The sequence below is a fragment of the Sturnus vulgaris genome, chromosome 3 (assembly GCF_052056855.1).
Source record: "Sturnus vulgaris isolate bStuVul1 chromosome 3, bStuVul1.hap1, whole genome shotgun sequence".
NCBI lineage: Eukaryota > Metazoa > Chordata > Aves > Passeriformes > Sturnidae > Sturnus > Sturnus vulgaris.
In genome coordinates, this window is record NC_142245.1 from 21,966,485 (window position 1) to 21,990,481 (window position 23,997).

General features: G+C 36.7%; 1 protein-coding gene across 8 annotated transcripts in view; it reads left to right on the forward strand.

Moving 5' to 3' along the window:
* The window catches only part of USH2A (usherin), a 368,811-nt gene that overhangs the window by 299,902 nt on the left and 44,912 nt on the right, over window positions 1–23,997 (forward strand). For all 8 annotated transcript variants that reach the window (XR_015802194.1, XM_088161172.1, XM_088161173.1 and 5 more), the window contains exons 56-61: window positions 801–908; window positions 1,464–1,647; window positions 2,378–2,535; window positions 9,679–9,837; window positions 10,476–10,638; window positions 16,470–16,824. Coding sequence is in view for 7 of the 8 variants with exons in the window: in XM_088161172.1 (XP_088017298.1) it covers window positions 801–908; window positions 1,464–1,647; window positions 2,378–2,535; window positions 9,679–9,837; window positions 10,476–10,638; window positions 16,470–16,824 (1,127 nt within the window). In the remaining variant the exon portion in view is untranslated. The remainder of the gene's footprint in view (window positions 1–800; window positions 909–1,463; window positions 1,648–2,377; window positions 2,536–9,678; window positions 9,838–10,475; window positions 10,639–16,469; window positions 16,825–23,997) is intronic.

The window sequence follows — 23,997 nt, forward strand, 5'->3', positions numbered from 1 at the left end:
TCTAAAGTCAAATTCTTAAGCCACAGGCAATTTGATGCCAAATCTGAAGTCATCGACATGCAGCACAGGGATGTTTGAAAATTTCCAAGAAAAAGGCAAAGCAATATATTCTTGTTTTTATCTAATTCAAGGATGTCCAGCATAGAAGGTTTGAGCTGAAAAAAATATTAAAAATTACAGGTAACTAAAATTGATATCTTGTAATGCGGGCTTGCTTGTCAGTTCAGCTTCTAACTGCTTTGTAGCATTTATTGTAAAATCTTGTATCAAATAGGGGAAAAAACAGAGGGAAAATAAAAAAACCTCAGAAATTGGGAAGGTGGCAGGAGTATCCTTATACTTGTTTGCAATGTTTCATGTACAAGTGAGTATTTTATTATTATTGCAAATGTGTTTGCAATAAATTTTGAAGACATTGCAGACTATTTGACTTTTCAAGTCCAAAACTCTAAGCAATTGCACTTTCAGGTGTTTTTCAGTATTGCAAGTGTCATCTAAGTTTTTTGATTCAAAGCTGATTTAGATATATGAGGTATCTCCATAGATCCATGGCAGCAAAGACGGACATTCAGTCTGAATTGTTTTGTTGGGCTGTTTAAATCAGTAGAGGATATATGTCTAAATTAGTGAGAATTCACCATTTCAGTATTGTTCAGGTGTAATATAAGAATAGTTCATACTTTATGTTTGCCAAAAAATGCTAGAAGTTAACTTTAAGTCCAGTAACTTTAATGCAGAGATATAATTCTTGGAATGATTGATGTCAACATCTCAACTTAACCTCTGTTTGCTCTTTCTAGGTCTGCAGCCATACACTAATTACAGCTTTGTGCTTATTGCATGCACATCTGCTGGGTGTGCTTCCAGCCAACCACTTTCAGGTCAAACTTTACAAGCTGCTCCTCATGGTAAGGGAGAAAGTCATTCTTCTAGAACTGCAAAGAGATGGTCATACGGGCTTGTATTTCCTGACTGATTAACAAGATGCACAACTCCACTGTCATCCATCAAGCTATCATGTAGAAATTTACACAAGAGAATCTGTTTCTCTTGGAGTTTTTGTGTCTTACCACATTTTCTTTACTGCCTGGCGCTGCATTTCTACCTTTTTTTTTTTTTTTGTGGAAATTTCCCCAAGTTAATCTCTAAGTTCATTAGCTTCTTTAATGAAGTTAGAATTAGAAGATGAATATTTTTTAAAGCACAAATGAATATGCAGAGACTACTGGGCATATAAAGGCTGCAGCCTTTGGCCTCTTTCTCCATTAATCTTTACCTTGTCTAACTGGTTGCATTTTTTATAGGATAAATACAGAAAATATATTAAATTCTATCATCCTCCCTGACAATGTTTCATGTTTTCATTACGTTGCTGAAAACAGCAGCACGAGTATGGGAAAAGAAAAAAAACACCTTTGAATTTCTGTCATAAAATTAAAATAGTGTCATTTTGATTTTAATAGGGGTATGGCCAAAACCTCATCATATCATAGTCAGCTCAACAGAAGTGGAAATGTACTGGAGCGAACCAAAGGAACCCAATGGACTCATTACTCATTATCGATTATTCCGTGATGGAGAGCAGATTTTCCTGGGTGGCAGCACAGACCTGAATTTCACAGATGTTAACCTGCAGCCTAACAGTAGGTAAGGCATGTTAAAGAGCCCTGGTAACAGGTAAAAAGACATAGGTACTTGTTAGTCAAAGGTACAAAATATAACTTACTGTGAGCAGAAGAAAACTCTCTTACAATATTACTTTTTACTGAAAAGTGGTAAAGCACTTTTAGGAGTCTTTCAAATATCAGAAAGACCTTAATCAAAGGACTTCTAATTTTTCTTTGTTTTTTGAGGATAGATTGGTCATTCTGATTAAAAAAAAAAAGCTTTTTTTTTTTTTTTTCCTTGCATGGTTTGCTGGTAGCTCAATGGTAGGTATTTTTCCATCATGGAATATACTCTGAAAAATTTCAGGTTTTATATGAAAAACAGCACAGCACGTGGTATATAATGTTCCAGTGCATATTGAACATACAAGCTCAAAAGGGACTACTGATATATATTTTTATAAAAGATATTCTGAAATTAGTTTTGACACTTTTTGAGGTCAATACCTCTCTTTCTTATTAAGCAAATTTGAATTTTAGTATTAGTATTTAGTATTAGCATTTTAGCTGGTATCTAAGGTTCTATGATAATTATTATTCTAAGTTACTTTTCTCACACTAAGAAAACTGAAACGTGAAAATCTTCACTAATGCAGTATTTGTAATACTCATTGTGTTCACTTTAAATTGGTGAAAATGGAAATGTTCTGTTACTGATATGCCTAAAGCTTCTAACTGCAGTGTCTACTGATCTTTTTGTGTTTGTGCAGATATGTTTACCAGCTGGAAGCCAGCACTTGGGGCGGCAGCAACACTAGTGATAAATATGTTATACAAACACCAGTAGGAACACCAGAGAAAATTCATGTCCCATATAATGTCACAGTAATTGATGCATATTCTATATTTCTAGCTTGGGATGTGCCAGGTAAAAATGAATTTCTATGTACTACTTTGTAGCAAAATGAAAGGATTGAAAAATTAGTATATCCAGGTAGGCAGCTGAATCATTCTGATATTTTTATTCTTCATATTTGGTTTTAGTGTTTCTGATTTAAATAACCAGTGTCTAAAGCTGTTGTGTCCTAGAGACATATTATGTTAATAATATTGACCTAGATACTTGACATGGGTATTGTGAGGTTTAGCTGAGCAAAACCCTGCATGTTTTGGTGTTGTGAACTATTACAGAGTGCAAACATTAATGAAAAAAACCCCCAAAAATTTTAAGTTTCTCTTCTGTTCATACTAACCTGAATTATCCCCAGGGAAACCTGAAAATCTTTTAGGTTGTATGACAGAGATTCTGTGCTAGCTTTCACCTGTTTGAGTAAATTTTACTTGCCTGAGCACCTTAGTGTAATGTGGATATGTTACTTGCAGTATGGGGGATCAGCAAAGGCCCAGAAGTATTTTTACTCTAGTTACTCTTCCCCTGAACATGATCAGTTGGCCTTCACCTGCTATAAAGCTGGGTGAACAAGGAATAATTGAATTACAATCTATTTTTATATGATAAACTATGCAATGTTTCATCAGTATAGATCATAGTTTAAGTTATTGACTCACTTTAGTGATGTTCTAAAAATTATATACTGTATTTTTGGGACAAGGAGAGCCTTATAATGAACAGGGTTTTGTCTAGTTTAGTTCATCTCCAATAAGGTGTTTTCTAGTTTGGAGATACTGGGTTTTTTCAGTTAAAATTACGTCAGTTTTTTTAGAAACTTCAGATATTTCTGTATTGAATAACAGCCATATGTGCTTTATCAATGAATTCATAGGAGTTTTTAATATCTCCTCTTCCTAATTATTTAAGATGTTCTATCCTTGCTTAGCAAGGGTCAATTGGCATTAAAAATAAAGTCACCTAGAAAAAGTATTTTGCCTTCAAGACTGGGACTGCAAGTGTTGTGGCAGTGCTTAGCAGCACTCACCCTACCCATTTAAGCAATGATTAATAAATCTATAATACCCTGAGCTGTCAATCTTTTAGTTTTCAGGAGCACAAAATCCATTATAGAAATGCTATAATATATGAAAAAGATTAAAATCTTAAATTAAACTTTTCCCCCTACTGCCTGAAAGGATTTAGAACCCTGCAGAAGGCAGGTGAATTCAAATGGCATATAATCTACAGTTGGTTTTATTGGAAAGTGACTCATGCTGTATTATAGTTTTGATAATAAATATAATTTAAGGTGCAAAATATTCAGCAACATTATAAATAGATTTAAAACATAAGACTGTACTGGAATAGGATAGGCTGTGAAGAGTGGGGTGTTTCTCAGAAAAGCTTGTCCTTGTTCTAGACCTTTTCCAGCTGCTTAAATTCCTCTTACTCACAATAGGTTACCAACCTGCAAGGAGAACCGGGCTCTGTGTAGTACATTTGGTTATGTTGCAATTAAGATTATGGATACAAAGGTCCATCTGTTCCTGAAACCATGCAATCAAAGGGATGAGGAAGAGGCTGGGCATTACAGATCTGCAGAAGATGCAGGGTCAATGTATTCATACATCTGTAGAAATCATTCCCCTCAGATGGGAAAGGAACATGTCCTTCTTTTCCAGATCTTGGGACATACCTTGAACACTTATCTCACTTCTATGGATATTTGATAACTTAGGCTCTTTCTCTTTGCCTTCTTGTTGTGGGGCTAATTGTTTAGGTTTTTAAATGTGAAGAAGGGATTTTTATACTGTGCTTCCGTTGGGTATTGTCCTGGTTTCAGCTAGAATGGAGTTCTTTTTCTTCCTAGCTAAGAAAAAGACAGGAAAGCCAATCTTGCTATTCCTTTTATTATAGCACTTCAGGGCTGCCAGCTGATCTTGTAAGAATGGGGAATATTAAGAGCAGAGAAATGTTACTGAATGTTACTGAAAGCTGCAATGCTATTAATGCTGCTAAAACCTATGGGCGGAAGCAGTTTTATGCAGAAGCTAGGGAGGTTATTACTGACCCTTCATAATCCTGCTTTGTGCTCAGTCTGAGGTCCTCTGTGCTTCTAGAGTTGTTTTTTTTTCCTTAAGAGTTCAGAGGATGCAGCTGAAGGTATATTTTGGAAGTTCTGATCTTCTGGAATAGCATAGATCCCATTAACATGTCCTATCACATGGGTGTCTGGCATCACATACATCCCCAGCTTGGTAGGATTAGCCTAAGATGTCTACTGCTTCTTATCCTTAAGTCCATGTACATAGAATAACTATTTTCCTTTTTTCTGATCTATTTCCTTTCTGTGCATAAATCCTTGTCTCACAATAGGCTGTATTGAGGCAACACAGGTTTTCCTTATAAACTTAGAATGTACCTTTACTTACAAGGATTGTCAGGCTTGGCAGTCACTCTTGGACAATGTTCTTTGCACTGGTATAGACTATGTTAGAAAAAGTGCTTTTAATTAACAAAGTTTTGATGAGAAGGTACTTGTTCATAGTGTCTTCCTGTCTGTGGATATTAGGGCTGCTTTGGCATTCTGTCTTATCTGCTGTAATAAATTTGGATCAAATAATCACCCTCAGGATTAATTATGGACACATCGTATTGCACAGACCTTCCTTTTGGATGGTTTAATTATAATGTTCCAGCATCTGTAATATATCTAAGTCTTGTGACTTTATAGATATGTAGCATTTCAAAACTCCTGACTTAGCTAAAGAGCAAAGTGGCCCAATAGTGGTTAAAGTGACGGATTCAGAAAAAAATACTTGCCACACCTCGCTCACTGTGGAAAATAGGGCTTTATTTTCTGAAATAGGTATTCCATTATCTTGTGTGGCATTGCCTCAGTGCACAGACCTCAGAGGTAGGGTACATTGCACTGATCTGCTACAGAAGGATATGTTACAATTATTATAGAGCAACTATTAGTGCCATGGATAGAAGCAGACGAGCCGAATGGAAAAAAGCCCCACTGCATAATTTCCCCAAGCTATATCCATAAATGTTATTGCTAGGTAGTCAGGTAGCCATCCTGCATTCCAACTCATTGACAACCCCACTGGTCCTCACTGGGGACCTGATTCTTCCTGGTGTCTTCAGTTGCTGCTGGTGGTAACTTGTAAGCTGAACATGCTCAAAATAGGATCCTGTCCTCTGCTCCTAGGATTCCTGCTTCATATGTTAATGATCATCTGGATTAAAATATTTCACTCTATCCACCTCTAGGTTTGCTTATCAGTTACAATGACAGTTGTTTAAAATCTGAATTCTTCTTCCTTTTTCTTGGGATCAAACATGGTATTTGATTACCACATATTTGTCACAGCTTCTCCAACTAACCTCGTTTCTTGTGCATTAATAAATGGGACTTTTGATAAGCCAATGTCACATTCTCTCATTTTTGGTTTTTTGAGTAAATTATTGTTTGCTCCACCTCACTGTAGGACAAGCTTTTCAAGCTCAATATCCAAAGTTCTGCATCTTACAAACAATCAGCATCTCCAGCTGTTACTGTTTTCAGAGTCTTGGAGGCAACATTTGATGCAACCAGATTGAGACATCTGGATATTTGAAGCATAATGTAAATAGTTCATCTCAGGAAGCCAAAGAGATTGTTTTGTTTTGTGAATTTAAATATTAAAATATAACTTTAAAAGACATGATGTTCCTGCTTCAATATTTGTTTCCTATAAGTGAAAAAGTTTAACTATTTTGCTTTAATTGTGGTTGGATTTCATGTCATAGTAAAAAAACTTTCAGCAATTAACTTCAAACAGATTCTGGGTGACCTGTCTGTAAGTCTGTGGCTTTTTACCACCAATTTTAAGCATCTTGTGCTGCAAATTCTGTTTTGACCTAGCCTAGTTTTGAAGTACAGAGAGCCATCAAACCTAATTTGCAAAGTTTTGCACAGAATTGTCCATTAAATGTTATCCAAATATGCCCACAAAAACCCAGGGTTTCATTTGATTGATTTGTCCCATTGTAAAATGTGCACCTGCTGTGAAATGAAGTCGCAGAGGAAAAAAAAGTGGAATAATTTAACTTTTTTATTTGTAAAGATAATCAGGGTTTTTCTGATTACATCTTAACTTCATAAATGTTAAATAACCTATCAGCATCTAGTTGTTGTAAATTATGAAAAAGAGTATTGCTGGGAATATTAACCAACTAAATCCTTGTTCTTTAGTGAACATGAAAATGTGTTATGGCAGGTTGTCATTGCGCTCATGGTAACTTTGACACCAAATAACAAAACTGCCATTTGCATTTAGGGTAAATTGGTTCACTTGTGCTTTTACGGTTCCTTTTATTCTGACATAAATTTATGAACTCTGGAACTAACCAAGTCGTGTGGTTTCCCAGATGACTTTAACAAATATGCCTATTTCATTTCCTTCAGTCATCAGAGCACACAAGGTAGTGGTTTCAGACTGGCTGCAGATGCTGAAGGCTGTTCTGAAAGAAAGGGGGATTTTTACAAGTTTCTATGTTGTAACAATGTATATTATAATTTTCCAGATTAGGAAGTGATTCTTTGATATTCGTAGCCGATCAATTTGATCAAAGTGTAGAAGGATTCCATCGGACATTGGAATTTTTCATGATGCTTGTGTGATTTTATTTACAATTTCATTTTCACTTCTTGAGAGTATTTTTTCTCCTGAGCATATTTATTGTGTTTGTACCATAACTAATATAGTGCTACATTTAGCAGAATTTTAAGATTTTTTGTTTCAGATGTGAGGTAGTGTTTTTTAATAATTTCTGATATGGACTGAACACTGTCCAATGTTGTTGGAGAGGTCATTTATTTTGAAATAGTTGTCCCTTGCTGCATACTGATGGCTGGATTCAGCTGTCCTTGTTTGTATTCAGTCTTCCTTGGGAAATCAAGCATTTTAAATAGTTTCAATTTCAAATGTTTCTGGTGATTTTTGCCTAGAATAAATGCACTGCTCAGATGCAAAAATCTGAATCATATCACTCCATAAAGGAATGGGTTTTCCTGGCTGAAATATCTGGTCAGTTTTCAGGACTAGAGAAGAAGGGGACTTTAAGTAGGAGATGAAAAAAGGTTTCTATTGGTGTGCTCTGTACCATTCCAAACTCTTTCAGATATTCTGTTGTATCCTTTACAGACCCTCCAATTATAGGGTGGAAATACTACCACTACTACTACTAATAATAATAATAATTATTTATCTTCAACAATATATTTTTAATTACTGGCAACATTTTACACTCCAAACTCAAGTGCACTCTTCTGGAGCATTTCATCTTCCATATATCAGGCAGAAAATAATTTTCTTTGATGCAAAACCAGTCTACCTCAAGATCACCTCTCAGAGGTTAACTCTGTAACATCATCCTTGATTTAAAAAGTTGTATTTCTGATATTCCATTCTTAATTATTAGATCTTGGTATTTTTCTTGTAACTTTTACACTGAAGAAGGAAAATTTTACAGAGGAATTGTTGCAGTTTTTGACTCCTTCTCCTCACCTCTTCCGATAACTCCTAACAGCATCTTTGTTCTTCCTGTAAGCTGAGAAGTTGAAGAAGATTGAACTCATGCCTCTACTTCAGGGCTATTTTTCAGCTTTTTAGTGTAATGGCATTTTCTTTGTCTAGCATCTAGTCAGGCAGCAGAATGTTATTTCTTTAGGATTTTTATATTCTCCTTTTCTTATGAGAATTGTAAAAACATTTCAAAGATTTTTCTGATAGTTCAAAGTACATCAGTTGTTCATAGTACCATAGCTAAACTTGAAATCTCTGATTCCTTGCAAACTTTTGTTTTTTAGTTATATATATTCACATACATACTTAGCTAAAAAACCCCATCTAACAGATGCACAACAGTGGAAAAAAAAATGCTCTTTGTAGCTTCAGGGTAGTAGTATCAATGTAGATGCTTTATCAGAAAAGGACCAAAATTGTAATTAGGAGAAAAAGCTGAGTTGTTTTCCAAAGTTACAAATGGAAAGATTCTCAAGGTCTGGACAAGTCTCAGAACTGCTCACAGGCATCTGGTCCTTGTTGCAGTCACAAAGATGTCTCTGTGGCATCTAAAGTAGGTGTTGTGTTGAACGAGAAATGTGCTTTTACTTATCAGATACATCTTGGCTCATCTCAGAAAGGAGCCTTGTCTAGTCTGTACTTTGTCCTTTCTTAAGGCTGTTCTTTATGTGACTGCACAATGAAGGAAACACACTCAATGCAAACTCTTCTTTGGTCGTTCTCTTGGTTTTATGAGATTGCTGCTGTCTGCACAGACCAGTCTATAGTGGACAAAAAATTAAAAGCCTACAGCCCATTTCCTAATAAAAATACTGCCCAAGGAAACCAACAATCAAACAAAACCACCAACCAATCAACCAAAACCCTTAGACATGCCATGTGGAAGAAGAAAAGAGAGCATACAGGAACATCTGCCTGTTGTTCTAAAGGGAGGGTGTATGGCTTAGCTTGTTCTTCTGAAGCAACTGAGTTTTTCAGCCTCTCAAGAAAACAAGAAAATTAGGAACTGACAGTATGGGAATAGCAATAGATGGGGAAAAAGTTTAAATTGAAATATTAAAAAATGAGAGTGTTTTTTTAACAAAAACAGAACAGTTTGTTTTTACATGATTTAAAATTATAAGTTTCTTGGCTTAAGCTATTGTATTGTACTCTACTAGTAAAGCAGGTTAAGAACCTACACTCAGCTAGTGCTGTTGGGCTAAAAAGGCATAATTTGCTGAATGGTTGCAATTCACTTGTTTGATCATAAGACTATTCAAACAGCAGTGCTTAGTAGCTGTTACTCCTGCAAAATGCATAAAAGCTGCCTGGTTCCAAGTCATAAGGTCGGTCTTCCCAGAAGTGGCAATTGCAAAACAGGCATTGAATTGAATTTTGATTCTTACCTAAGAACCATAATGTCTGTCTTCATCTTATAATCTGCAGATGGATCTGTTTCAGTTTATATTTAAACGATTGTAGTTTTCAAAAGAGGCAGTAGGGAAGACCTCCAGAGGGGGGCTTACATTTAAAATTGCATGTGATGAATGGCTCTTTGAAGTTGTCCTGCACTGTTGTTAGTGTTTCAGATAATGACTGGTTCCTCTCTGTTGCACAACAGGGATATTCATTGTCAATGTGCCATTGGAATACAACATCCTACTAAATGCGAGCAGTCCCACTCTGCTGGTGAAGCCGGTAGGACGCGCGCATTTTGCCTTTGTCGATGGCCTGGATCCCTACACCCTGTACGAGATAAGAATACAAGCATGCCAGAGTGGTAAGGCAATTTAAAACACTCATCTATGTGGCTGGAGGGGATTTTCCAGGTAGATTCGACTCTGGAAGACAGAGGAAATTATTTTACATTAGAGTCAAATGTTTACCTAGTGAAAAGGAAGCCTAGCACCGAATGAAGCATTAAATATTTCTCCATGTATCATGTATGTATTTCTCCATATACCATGAATATGTGAAATGGACATTTAAAATACGCATTTTAGGTTATATGTGCCACTTCATTAAAAGCTCTTCACAAGCAGCTTAAAGGTCTTTGAAAATGGATGTACAGAACTGAATCAGTTCTGTAATTAGTCACCAACAAGAAGTGGTGATCATAAAGAAAGGAGAGAAGAGCCCAAAAATTAGAAATTCCCTGACTTCGATGGAAATTTTCAAAAATCTGTTGAAATAAGTATTTCTAAAATTACAATTTTGAACCAATTTGCTTCTCACTCTCGCTGCTGAAAATCAGGAGTAATTAATTGGTAGAGTTGTGGTAATTTAAATGAGTATTTAACAATGAAATGAGACACCATTTCCACCAGCAGCTTCTTTACTTGACATTCATTTGCTTTTAATGTATTTTTTTTGTTGAGGAAAAAGCTCTTATCCCTCCACAAACTTCTCATTCTGTAGGTGGGTGTGGAGTGGGTGGTCAAACATATTCAAGAACTGCTGAAGCACCTCCCAGAGAACTGAGCCCACCTATTGTTAAAGCAATTGGACCTGCACTCATAGAAGTGAAATGGGCACCACCCAGAAAACCAAATGGCATCATTACTAACTACTTTATCTACAGGTAAATGCCCTTATCACCTCAGATTCTTAGTCCTACTAAACGGTTCCTTTCTTGATTCCTTGATTTTTTGGGAGGCAAAAAGAAGTGTAGAAGTACATGAAAAAATTGATATTACCTTTCAAATGCTAAGGTATTAAGCTGATCTATGGATGGCCATTTTGGGAATAAGAAGTCAAACAAGAATCATCTTCCTGAACTATGTTTTAAAAATTCAAGGGAACAAAAATCTTAGAAAAATTTGTAGGGTAGATACTTGTACTGTGCTTACCCAGACCAGTAGGTACAAACTTCAATCTTCTCTGATAGACAGTTGAAAATTTTGTAATGGAAACAGGAGTAATTCACCAATTCTGAGTCTTTTAGAAGCAGAAAAAGGTATCTAGGTTCCTAAAACAGATCAGTTTTCCAAGATAATTTATCTAAGTAATCTGGACAGTGATCACAGTACATCTGTTTATGTACCTTGGTGTTTGTGTTCATCTGCCCTGTGTAGGTTGTTGACTGCTGCATTCGCACTTCCTATGAGGAGTTTCCTAAGCCCTGTGCAATGGTTTTTCTGTACAGATAGCCGTGTTTAGGGCAGTGTTAAACTAGCAGAGCACCCATCTCTGCTGTGCTTGTTGACTCTTTGTTAAAAACTCGCTGAAGCAACCTTCTTGGATGACTTCAGAAGTCAGATAATATAAAAATCAAGCCATGTATTTGAGAGAGATTTCAAATCTGAAGTTCTTGGGTTTTCCAACTCTTAAGTATGTGTGGCAAACACATGCTGGGCTGATCCTAGCCTCCCACAAAGAGTTTGGGGCTTTTTATTGTATTAAAGATGTGACTGAGAAGACGGGAAATCCAATTACCTTTTGGAATCTTCAGTGATAATTAATATAAATTCACTTTTGCCTTAAAGATATTAGTGGTCTCTAAAAATTCCTGCTGTCTTGAAATACCCTTTTGTTTGCCTTTTTTTAATTGTCTGATCAAAAGTCCCTCCCCTGCATAAAGAGGAATAAAGTGTATGTTATAGCCCAAGACATGTCTTCACTCTGTTGGTTTTGTAAATAAAGCTGATGATTACCGCTGCTATTCCATGGCAACCATAGAAAGGGAAAACAGGAAATATAATGCAGAAAGCCTGCTTCAGTGAAAAATACTGTAAATTGAATTTGACAGCATTTGATGGCATTTGATTATTCTAGTCACAGCCAAACAATGATATAAAGAGTAATATGAAACAGAATGTGTTACTGCCTAGCAGACTCAAAAGCAATAAACCTTCCTCCAATGTGACACAATCACTTCACAATCATAATTGTAGCCTGTTTGATACCTCTGAGTACAGCAGAAGGGCACTGACTGACATAGATACATTTTGTTTTTTATTTAAAGTGAAATGAAAATGGCGCACTGGGGCTCCAGATACAATCGGTATATTCACCTACATAGGCATGAATCACTTGGCAGTTATTTCAGCTGAAGTTTAAATGTGCTTAGACAACAACAATATCAAATCTTTCTCAGATAGCTGCAAAAAAATCAGAAATGGGATGTAAGCACACAGTTCTTTTTCATTTTGTAGCCACACATGGCCTTACATTGTTATAGCAGCTAGACTGCAGGATTTCTATGGGAGGTTATGGAATGTAATTTCTTCTTCAGTATGTGCCTCTTCCTTACTGCATCACCACCAAAATAAATTCATTTAACTCAAAACCTGGAATGCTTGGGGACCTAGTGGGTGTGCAGATCTCTGTATTAAAGTGGCAGGACTCATGCTTTCCTCTAACATCATAAAACTACTCCCAAGTTTGCAGCCATTTTGCTAGAAAACAAAAAATTCAAATGCTATTTTATGATAGAGGAGATGGTGATAATTTTTTTTATTCATAAAGCAGCTTTAAACACAGATCTGAGGCTTTTAAATTTTTCTAGCAAGAACCACAACTTAGAAGAGTTTGTGAATGAGAAAAGATCTGGTTCATGAGATGATCATCTAATCTAGTTCTGTTCCCATTCATTATGACTTAACATCACTCTGACAAACACAGAAGTTGCTGCTCTGAAAAAAATAATATTATGAAAATAGATGATATATATTTGTCGCTGCATTTTAGTAAGTTATAGGTCACATGAGCTAATGGAATTGCTCTCTATTGATTAAAAGGATGCACTGTGTAGGAGGCACATGAGATGGCCCTTACAGACATATTGCCTGTAAAATTAGAAGTATTTTGGTTGGTAGCTTCCTTAAGGGAGCATCTGAATTTTTCTGTCAAATTGTCTATGTCTTGCCCAATAAGATTATATTATTTAGTATATATTTGTGAGATTGAAATGTAGCTCTCATTAGCTGAGCACTCCTGTTGGTGAAATTGTAGCAGAAAAAAATCAAGAGGCAATTTAAGACAGAAGACATGTCTCAGTGGCTGTCGTGACTTGCAGTGGAGAGGCTTCCAGATTGACTCTTTATGATTAATTCATTGCTTAACTGTATACCCTTAACTATGAGTTGTACCCAAGACAGCTTCCAAGGAACATATGTTACTGGATGGTTTAATGTAGGAATCCCAATGGATGCTTATGTCATTGAATACAAGAGCTTCTGAAGGCTTTTATTTGTACCTGTAATTGATCTAATACCCAATCTAAACTAGTATATTATATGCAATAACTTCAAATTCCTTCTGTTCTGTTTTTTCTTTTTTTTTAATCAGAACTCATGTTTAAAAAAAAATACATCCCAAATCATGAAAGCTATATTAGTGTAGATTTGTCGAATACAAATGTAAGTGAGGTTTCTTTGTTCAATTAAATGTGAAAGTGCAGAGGGGGAGCATTGCTAATGTTGCATTGTTCCCCCACATTTGACAGCGTGATTCCCCGATTGTTTGAAGTTTACCCCAAGACTTCTCAGTGTTCCTAAAAATAACTCACCACCGCTCTGGTAAGGAAAGCAGCAGGCACTGCTAAAACATATAATTCAGTTGTGTGGTGGACGGTAAACACGTGAGGAATAATTCTGGTCTGACCCTTGAGACCACGGGGACTCGCCGTGCTCACAGGGAAGCCGAGGGGAGAGCGCTGCAGTCAGCGTCGCTGCAGCACAGCTCTGGAGTCATCTGTCACAAAGGAGATTATATCCTCCTTCTTATGTCATCCACCTCAGATTGGCACCGGGGCAGGGAGAATTTGCCCTTATAAAAATAACTATCTGAACATCTTTGAAATGAATGTAAGCAGCAAATCAGACTATGCAGATTAAGAGACCGCTTCCAGCTCTTGGAAATGTTATTCTCCTTTGCAGCTCATTGTACACAAGAAATACTTCCAGTTAAATGAGCAGCTGAATCCTAAATCTTAAGACGATTGAAATGATTACTGATTGTTCAACCACTTCTGTTCAAAGTTTATTCATACATGAAGATATTCTGGTTTTTAGCCCTACAGATGGAACCATTTACCTAACCATAAGTTTCATTCATTAAATAGTCAGCAGTAATAAGATCTAAATACTTAACCAGGCTACATTGTACAGCTTTGCCTGTGAATCAGCTGACAGTTGGTGGCATATTTGATCATTCAGTGTGAAAAAAATGTTTATCACAGAGTTTAGAATATTTATAAAACATAAATTTATGTATTCATTTGAGTCCCATACTGTTTGGTTAGCAAGACACATTAAATGTGACTTTTTTGCATTAAAATGTACTCTCTTTTCCCTTATTTACAGAGATTTTTTTAGACGTATTTTTGGGTACAAAGAGAAAAGACTATATTTTTAGGTGCAGGAGAAAGGCATAGTAATGATTCACCTTTCAAAATTATATGTCTTGCATTACATCAGTGAACAGCATCCAAGGGAGGCTTCTGCAGGAGGCTTAACTTGCCATTATAATAGAGCATAGGCAATTGTATTAAAAATTGTTATCAGAATTTTGAAGACAATGGGAAATTTTGGACCCTGACTTTTACAGAGAGACTGAAAATTTCTAGGGAGTCTTCTACCTGCCAGTCTTTACCCAGTTCTGCCAACCCTCAGTATAAACATATCTTACAATTTGCCTATTTCACTATGATAGAGATATTGTTCCTCAAAACTCTTCTTTTTTTTTTTTATCACACTTTAATGCTTGTAAACTAAACAGTGTCCATATAATCTGCTTATCTCAGAATTTAGCAAAACTTACTTAGTTTTGTATTAGAAAATAATGTCTTTTTTCCTGCCTTATATATGCATATACACAAAGGATGAATAAACAGCTGTGTACACACTTGCATTCATTATGTTCTTCATATTTGCATGTTAATACCTGGGAATGCATTATTACAAGCAGCTAAGATTATCGGTTTAAAAAATCAATGCTTTTTTATTTTTAAATTAATTCCTGGTTTGACCTAACAAGATATTTTTTGCATATTCCTGCATTTCAAGCATTCTTTGAAGCACAGATTTTCTCTTGCCAAAGAAATGTTCTTCAGCTTCGTGTGTGTGTGTAGTAATGATGACACCCAGTAGCCAGACAAACCAATTTTACTTCTGCAAATTTGCCCTACTTGCAATAAAAGTGGCAGATAATATAATTTGGGTTTTTGTTGTTGGCATGGAGGGTGAAAGTGCTTTTATGTTCTGCAAAAGCCAAAGTTCCTGTGAAGAGTAGGGGAAATACTTAAATTCATGTGCAGTACAGTCCAACCATCACTGAGATTTATCACAGTGTTTAAATGTAACCAACTTAATTTCACACAAACATTTTTATGCCAAGTGAAAGAATTGATTTGATAACTCTGTTTTGAACATGAGTGCTCAGCTTATTAAAACTGTTGTAAATTATATGGAAGAAGGGCCCATATTACAAAGGGGCTGAGGATCATCTGTAATCTCTGGTACTCAGAATATCACCAGGGTGAAAGCAAGCATATCTGCAGTCATAATGCTATATATATACATATATGTGTATACATAAGTGTGTGGCTATATATACATAGATATATATACACAAACATGTACATATGTACAAAAAGAAAAACCCATTGTGCCTATAACTAAATGAGTGAATTTTCTTCCTATTTCTTAGGTTTGCATTTTTAAACAAAAACAGTGTTGGAAAAAGTATGTCATTTATTACAGAAAACACTATGTGTGATATTTTAATGAGGTTTGGTGGTGGAGCTGCAAATTCAGCTAAGTTTATGCACAAGGGATTACTTATTCAATTTGCAAGAAAAAATGGGATATTTAGTGTTAGCAAACCAGATTTTGAAAGTGCACAGCTTTAGTTTTGAGGGCATGATAGAATATTTATTCCTTATTCACTAGGTAACATTTTTCTCCAGTAAATTGCTCACAAGTTTTCCATAAATGAGGGATTCTGAGGTGAGTACCTCTGTAAATAGATTGATTTTCAGAAATGCCTAAAACTTGCACCCATATTGCAATTCAAGTCATTGCTTAGCAACTACAGATAGATTTAAAATTTCATGTTCTAAGTTCTGAAAGTCTCATTTGTGGTGTGTTCTGTCCTAGAAGGGCAACATGCTGTTGTGTTGCTACTCTGCTGCCCTGGACTGTGACAGCACACTTGTTTGACATGTTTTATAGTATTCTTCTAGATAAAGGAGAATAATTGATTGCCTCAAAAATCTCTTCTTCACTACTCAGCACCTAACACAAGTTCAGGGAAATGCTTTTAAGATACAAAGATAGTGTGTGTAACATACGGAAATAATTTCTGGATTTTTCTGAGATACAAGTTGAACTTGGAACTTTAGAATCAACTATTATGGGACAGCTAAAGCTATATTCTATTTTAAAAACACTGCTTTTGATTTAATTCTAGACGTCCTGTGGGCAGCCAAGAAGAGCTGCTTTTGTTCATCTGGACTGAAGGAGCTTTGGAATTCATTGACGGGTCCGATGCTCTCCAGCCTTTTACTCTCTATGAGTACCGTGTCAGAGCTCAGAATTCCATGGGTTCTGTGGACAGCCTGTGGGCTTCAACCCAGACTCTGGAGGCTTCCCCGTGGGGCATGGGAGCCCCTTGGGCACAAGCCACAGGCGCCTACTCAGTGCGGCTGAACTGGACCCGGCCGGTGTCCCCCAACGGGGTCATCTCTCTGTACCGAGTGGTCTATCAGGAAAAACGCACTGACCCGACATTTAGCACCCCAGCTGTCACAGCACTCACCGTAATGGTAAGAACTGCACCACAAAACCAGCTTCAGGACGTTTTTACTCTGCTCTGATCACTGTTACCTCAATCTCTGTATGTTAAAATCTCCCTTAACACTGGTTAGAAAAGTTGGGTTTTTCAATTACCTGTCATTTTGTTGGTTTAAGTTCTGTGTTTGGCCCAATGCAGACTGAAACATTTCATGTTAATATTGGATTTCTGGTGGAGGCAAGTAGATTATTCAAAAACATGGATGTGTCATGTCTGGAGGTATTAAGCACATGCATTTGTCAGCCTTGCTCTGAAAATACTGTCCTGAATTTGTTGTCTGGCTAACAAAACAGTTTCACAGGACCTGCACAAAGACCAGCAATATCACTCCTCCTTGTATAGAATTCTATTTTTTATTTCAGTTGGAATCATAAAGTGAATGAATTAATTAGTAATTACATAGTTCATATATGCAACCCATTTGCATGTTCCCCTCATAATTCATCAGTAATAAAAGCAGTTCTACTTTTATTTCCAATTCATGTACTTATATTAGAATGTTACTTTGCACTGCTGATCTGTCTTTCCCTTCCCTTTCTTTTCCTGTTTCTATTCAGTATACGAAGGGACAGATTGAGGAAAGGGCATTGTTTTGTGAACTGACTAACAACATTGTGTAAACCAGTGACAGAAATGGTTATGTTTTGTGCATTCACCACTGTTCCTCTCCCTTATATATTGCATTCTAGTCTTTCTGTAGCAAGACAGCTTACAGATAGTTGGACTGAACTGCTCTATATTAGGACAGCTGGTCTACTTGGTTGTCTTCTGAAAATAAAAAGTTTAAGGAGGTTGTGATAAAGTTTGGTTTCCTTAGGAGTGCCACCTCAAGTTCATAAATCTAGAATTTCCCCTAAATTATCTTTGTAGTCCATGTTAGTATTGAAGAACACCAGAAATCCCCTAAATTCTCAATTATTCTAATTTTGACATTTGTACTGTATCTTTTTCTGAAAAGAACAGATCCTGAACTGAGTTATAGAAATAATGTATTTTTTTGCCTTCTGAAGCTGTTGCGTTCACATTGCACAGCATGCCAAGCTTAAAAAAGTAGATTGGGATTATAAAGTTCAGTGGCATTTTGGTACTTAGTTCCCTTAACTTCTTTTAAGAAAAATTACCACTGTTATAATTGTGACGATGCACCTAAGATTTTAAAACCAGTGAAAAACCAGGGCTTCTCCTACTACTCTGCTTCAGCAGCATGCACTGTATTGCTGAGCATCAGAATTGACCTGGCTGGTCATGCATTGCATTGTCTTCTAAGCATGCCAACAACAACAGAAAATATCCAAGATGGTTGCACTGTGGGCAATAAAACCTACCAAAATGGTATTTTAAATAATTTTGCTACAGTATGTTTCCTTAACAGCATCAGTTAAAAGCTTTTTAGATTAACAAGCTATTATTTACTGAATTTGTATTTTCCTGGCTCCAAAATCCTTTATTTTCCCCAAACACTAACCTGGATCAAAATGACATTGTGGAAGCATATGCAGAGTTGTTCTACTAGCATTGCAGTAAAGCTGACTTGCATGGTTTTTCTACAGTCCTTTGTCTTGCACATGGGTCAATTATGGTATTTGCTACCTATTTTTATTTAAATATTATACTACCCTTTGGGGACAAATCTTTTTCCACAACTCCTCCAACTCCTCCATCAGTTGCACTCACTTTAAGCTGCTGCAGCTGCATTAACTGAGTAGAATTGTTGCTGATTTATACCAAGGGCCTGAGATCTGAACCCTACCTCTTCTGAATAGAGCAGAACAGCTAAAGCTTTGAATCAAAGGTATTGACATAAAATGCATGGAGACCTGTTATCAAAGATATCTGCAGGAGGTTAGGTCAATTATCCCAGCAGGGAAAAACCTGGACACCAACTTTCAAAGTTATAGATGCTTAAAAACAGAATTTTATCATAAAATTGCTGATGTGCCCTTAAATTTAGCTTTTTGAATGAGATACTTTAATTAAAATGTAATTTTATTGAAGGAACTAGAATTCCAATGATTAAACTTCTACCCCTTTAAAATACAGCCTTCATGGGTTCTAGGCTAAATCATTTAATCTCCTAAAGCATCTCTATTGGAGCTCCCTCATGGGATATGCCATTAGTCATTCTCTCTCACAAGCTTCCATGTTACAAGTAAGAATTAAAGTATTAAGAAAGCAATGAGTTTGGTCCTTTATTTAATCTGTTGGACTCCATTCTTATCCCATTAGATTATTCCAGAAAGAAAAGCACTGCTAGAATCACGGTGGCTGATCCCACCCTTGTTCCTTGCACCCTGGTTGCCTGTCTCGGGACATAAAGCTTGACCAAAACTTAAAGGAGAAACACAATCCTTGTGACATTTCAGGATACAAATCAAGTTTTTGCTAATGTCCCTGTAGACTGTTCTTATATGACATCTTCATTTCCATCCTTTTCAGAGCCAAATGAGAAGCATCTTCGGGATTTTCAAATAATTTAACAGACTTATCCGCTATACCTTCCTCGAATCCAGCTATTTACTCCCCATTAATATGTATTTGAGTTAATGTGTCAAAGGTATGACTGTCTGGTACCTTAAGGTTATACTGACCCCTTGAAATTTTACAATGCCTGTGGAGATAAAAATGAGAACTCAATTCTCAGAGCAAAAGCTGCTACCCCTGAAATGAAAGGAGGGTGTCCTGCACCATTAGAAGCAAGTGACATACATGTGAGCCATTTTGATGCTTCACAGTTAAAAAGGAGTGTCACCCATTTCCTTAGCTTGTTTGGCCAGGAGTGTAGTGACAAATGTTAGGTGACAGTGAGTTAAACTGACATTCTGGTTTATTTGCAGAGCAAAGTCAAGTCAAGACTGGTTACAGCAGCACAAGTGTCTCCTACAATTTCTTTGCAGCTCATTTTAACCCTCTAAAGCAGGAGTCATATTTAGTGTCTTGACATTAACATGAGACAGCTGTGTTTATAAGGGAATGGATTTGCAGTAGGTTCTCATTTACAGAAATCTGCATAAAGTGCCTAGATTGTCAAAGCAAGCTTCTCATTCTTGTGAACTTAGGACTTAAGCCTGTGAACACAGAACCCGGAGCTGATTTCATTATAAAGCCAATGAGCGCCTGCCAGACGTCATCAAAGCATCACAGCTCTTTAAGTGCTGTATTCTGAGTGTTGCTGTGAGGTAGAACTGTGGTTAGGTTTGGACATTTGTTGCTAGATCTTTTGTGGGTGTGTAATGCTGTTTTTCTCATGACAATTGTATCAAGTGTTTGGTTGTTTATTGGGAGCAGGACAATTTAAAGCCAGTAAGATGAGTAAAAAGCCATAAAAATATGTAGCTGCTGGAAAACACTTGGAGAAAGAAAAGCATCCAGAGATGAGAGTTAAAAAGGAAAACTGCCTGCTATGCACAGTGCTCCCCAATTATTATTATGTAGAATCAAGGTCTCAGTGTGTTAAATTCACCTCAGCCAAGTGTAGATCAAACTGCAATGTGCTTGTTAAAGGATACAAAAGAGAGGTGTAAGCATTATAGACCTATATTCCTGGGAAATCCTGCACCTGTGCACAGGTCTTCTCACAATGTGTTTTGCAATGTGAGGCTCTCAGGCCAACCTTATCCTTAAAGACTTTTTTTTTTTTTTTTTTTTTTTTTTTTGCATAACCATGCCAGCTTGGGGTGAAAAAAATTAACACATCTCTTAGCTGCTATCACTGCCCCTGCAAAGCCTCTGGTTTGGATGCAGCTGTGCTAACAGTTGAGAACACATATTGGCTTCACTCACATTATTTGGGGAGATGGTATATAACTGCACTGGCCAAGCTTCTCTTGGCAGGTGCTGTGACAGGGAAATCTGTAGACATATTGCAGAATAGCAGTAATAAAGACTTTGGTAGGAGGATGAGGCTTTGGCTAACATGACTCTGTTGTTACAAGCAAACAGTCTTTATATATCAAATAAACTGAGTCAGAAGATTAAGTGTAGTTTACTTGTTCAAAACCTCCATATCAAAAATAATATATTACATGTATTTTTGAGTGGCCAGTATTGCCATATATTCATGCCTACCATGCAGGATTTTACAGATATCTGGAATCATGCATCCAGAGTTAGTTTCTTTCTATTAATTACATTTTAATATACAGAATACATGTGTTGTCCTTCACTTCTGCTTCCTCCTACAGACCTGTGAACATTTGGCAGCATTAGAGATGAGATACCACATAGTTATTAACTTCCCTGTACAGACTATTCAATAATGCAGTATGAAGTGCTGTACATGGCAACATTCTCATAGAATTAATGAAGGTTGTAACCACAAGAATAAGAAAAAAATATGCCAAGGAGAGGGACCAGTGAAACTTTTTTATACATGCCTATTGCAGATGCCTGGGAAATGGAGTGTACCCTGAGAAAAGAGGATGAGTGTAAGTGAAGGAATCCCTGCACATGCCATAAATTCAGAAGATGTGCTACTTAGCAATGAATGAAAGCTGTAAACGGCAGTGGAGGGCAAAAGTTAATTAGGCTACTGTGCTGCTGTTAGGCAGTGGAAAGTGGCCACCACCAGAAACAAGATGGCTGCTCAGCAGTGCCCTAATGCAGCCAAAAGATCATCTCCTTAGCTCTGCAAGGGCTTATGGGTTAGAGGAAATCATACACAGATGACTAATTTTTTTATGGTTCACAGACGATCAAAGTGAAATTCAGCAGCTGTTCAGGACAAGTGACCACTCTAACGGCTGTAATATAACCTGCTAAATAGAGAGGGAATTGCATGAGAGCAAGAGGTTAGCTGTGATTATCGGCAGGTGAGTGCTTTATTGAAGTTGAAAGACCATTAACATTGATGGAGTAATTATTTCAACTTGGAAGTAATTACCTTGATGGGTGATAACTTCTCCAGTGTTCCCAGATTTGATTGGACCAAACAGTTGTGAACTCTTGAAGCCTAGAAAAATATTACAACAATACTGCAATGTTTAAATTACTGAAACCACTGTTAGAGTATTTTAATTATGCCTAACAGTGAAAAGATTTTAATGTACAACAACTGGTGACCTCTCATGTATAGAGACATTTGCTTTCTAATTTCAATGAAATGATCCCCACCTACTATGTGTGTGCTGTATGTGATGGCTTTGCAAATGAATCGTTTGATTTTAAATGCAGTTTTTAAGATTCAAAGCCTTGTTAGCACAGTTTCAGGAAAGGCTTGTACTGGAATTGCTCTAATTGTTTCATTTGCCAGGAAAGCCTAGTAATGTAGAATGCTTTACGTGTTTTAGTCTCTAGACTTGTTAAGCTTACCCAGGATGAATACAGGACAAGTGCTCCTTCACATTGAAGGCTGCTTAAAAAAAGTGTGTGAGGCAATCTGTGTCTCACAGATTCTGTTGTTTCCATGCTGCTGCAGAATATGCTGGATTTGGCACTACAACTCTATTTAAATAAGCATTTGGATTGGCACTATGATGCCCCTCCAGAAACTGATTAAGTGCTTCAGTAAGCCCCACCTATCAAGACAGACATGTAGAATTGCCTAATTAGAGCAGAAAGGATGAAATGGATTGTTGCACAACTTTGATGATTTTAAAGTACTGTGGTAATAGAACTGGAGGGGAATGGTGAGAGAGAAAGAGAGAGGCTTGAGCTCTTCTATTTATACCACCCTTGCCATAAACAAGGCCACTTCAGTGTCTCCTGGATGTTTCCGGCAGCTGCAGAAACATAGCTTTAGACCCTGCTGGAACTCTGCCAGGAAGGAAAGAATCCTTGTGTGTTAGGAAGGAAAGGTTTGTCTGCTATCTGTGAGGTCTTAATATATTGTCAGGCAACTGGTGATTTGAATTAGTGAAGGTTACAGCAAAGAAGTTCATTTCACTTCTTTTTTTCTTTCATGTTTTCTCTCTCATTCAGTGTGCTACATGAAGCTGACATAATTTTGTCTTTTAATAAATTTTTGGACCAGATGGAAGTGAAAACACTGATACAGTTATGTCTAACACCTAACCACACTCTAGATTGACTAGGCCAGAGTGCCTGGATCAATAGGTAATTTCTTCTACAAAGAAATTAGTTACCTATTTGGAAAAATCTGGTGTATTTTATCTTTGGGCTTCTCCTTGTGCAAGGTCCTTTTTTCACCCATTGTGTAGTCTTTTTTTTGATCAGTGAAACACATGTAGAACTAGGTCTTTTGAGAGATGTTTATAATGTCTAACTTAGACACCTAACCTAGTTAAGAGCATGAATGACCTCTAGAGACCATGTAATGTTCAGAACATCTTAGGCATGGACATTTACCATCTTGGGCTGCTGCTGTTCACATGACACTGCTTTTCCTGTGCTGCACTTTTTGCCACTAGTAATAAGTGTCAGTCAAAGAAGGTGGTTGATTTTAGACTGATTAATCAGCTTTCTTAAGCCTCACAGTGAAATGATGTAATTTGAAAAGTTTAAAAGATGGTACTCTTTGGAAGAAAGATGGTCGTGGGAAGCACTCTGGAAGTGGTAACCTTTACTGTGTGTGCACCTGCAGCCATGAGAGAATAGGTGACCACCTGACAAAATGTTAATGCTCATGACTAAAATGACTAAAATTTATATGCATAAATGCTCCATATGCTGTTTCTATATATATGTTGTTATATATGCTTTATATTTATACTTTTCTCTGTGATTTTTTTCTGGTATTTGCATTTCAGTTGTGAGAATAAGATTAAGCTAACCAGGCGGTGTAGAAAAACACCACTGACAGAATGTTTCCTAATTTGTAAAAACCAAATAAACAAAACAGAAACCCCCACAAAGCTTCATCTTATTAAGTATAATTTGTTAGGGAGATGTAACATGGGGACATTCTTCCCTCTGTGCCCAGTTATGTGACTGCACTAAATCAGCTTTAAAGAGCAAAGTTTTAGTAAGCTACAGATGCTTTTTCGTATATAAGTAGAAAATAAAAATGAAGAAGGAGGAGGCAGAAATTTGTTGGGTAATGTGTACAGCTGTTTTTCAAATCAGATATCTGTTTAAAAATGCTTAATTGGATTTGACTGGATTTTAATTCACATTTAACCAATGTTCTTAAGTGGATGTATCAGACAACTCCAAGATAACACTCGGTTGTTGGTGAAGTCATAGGGCA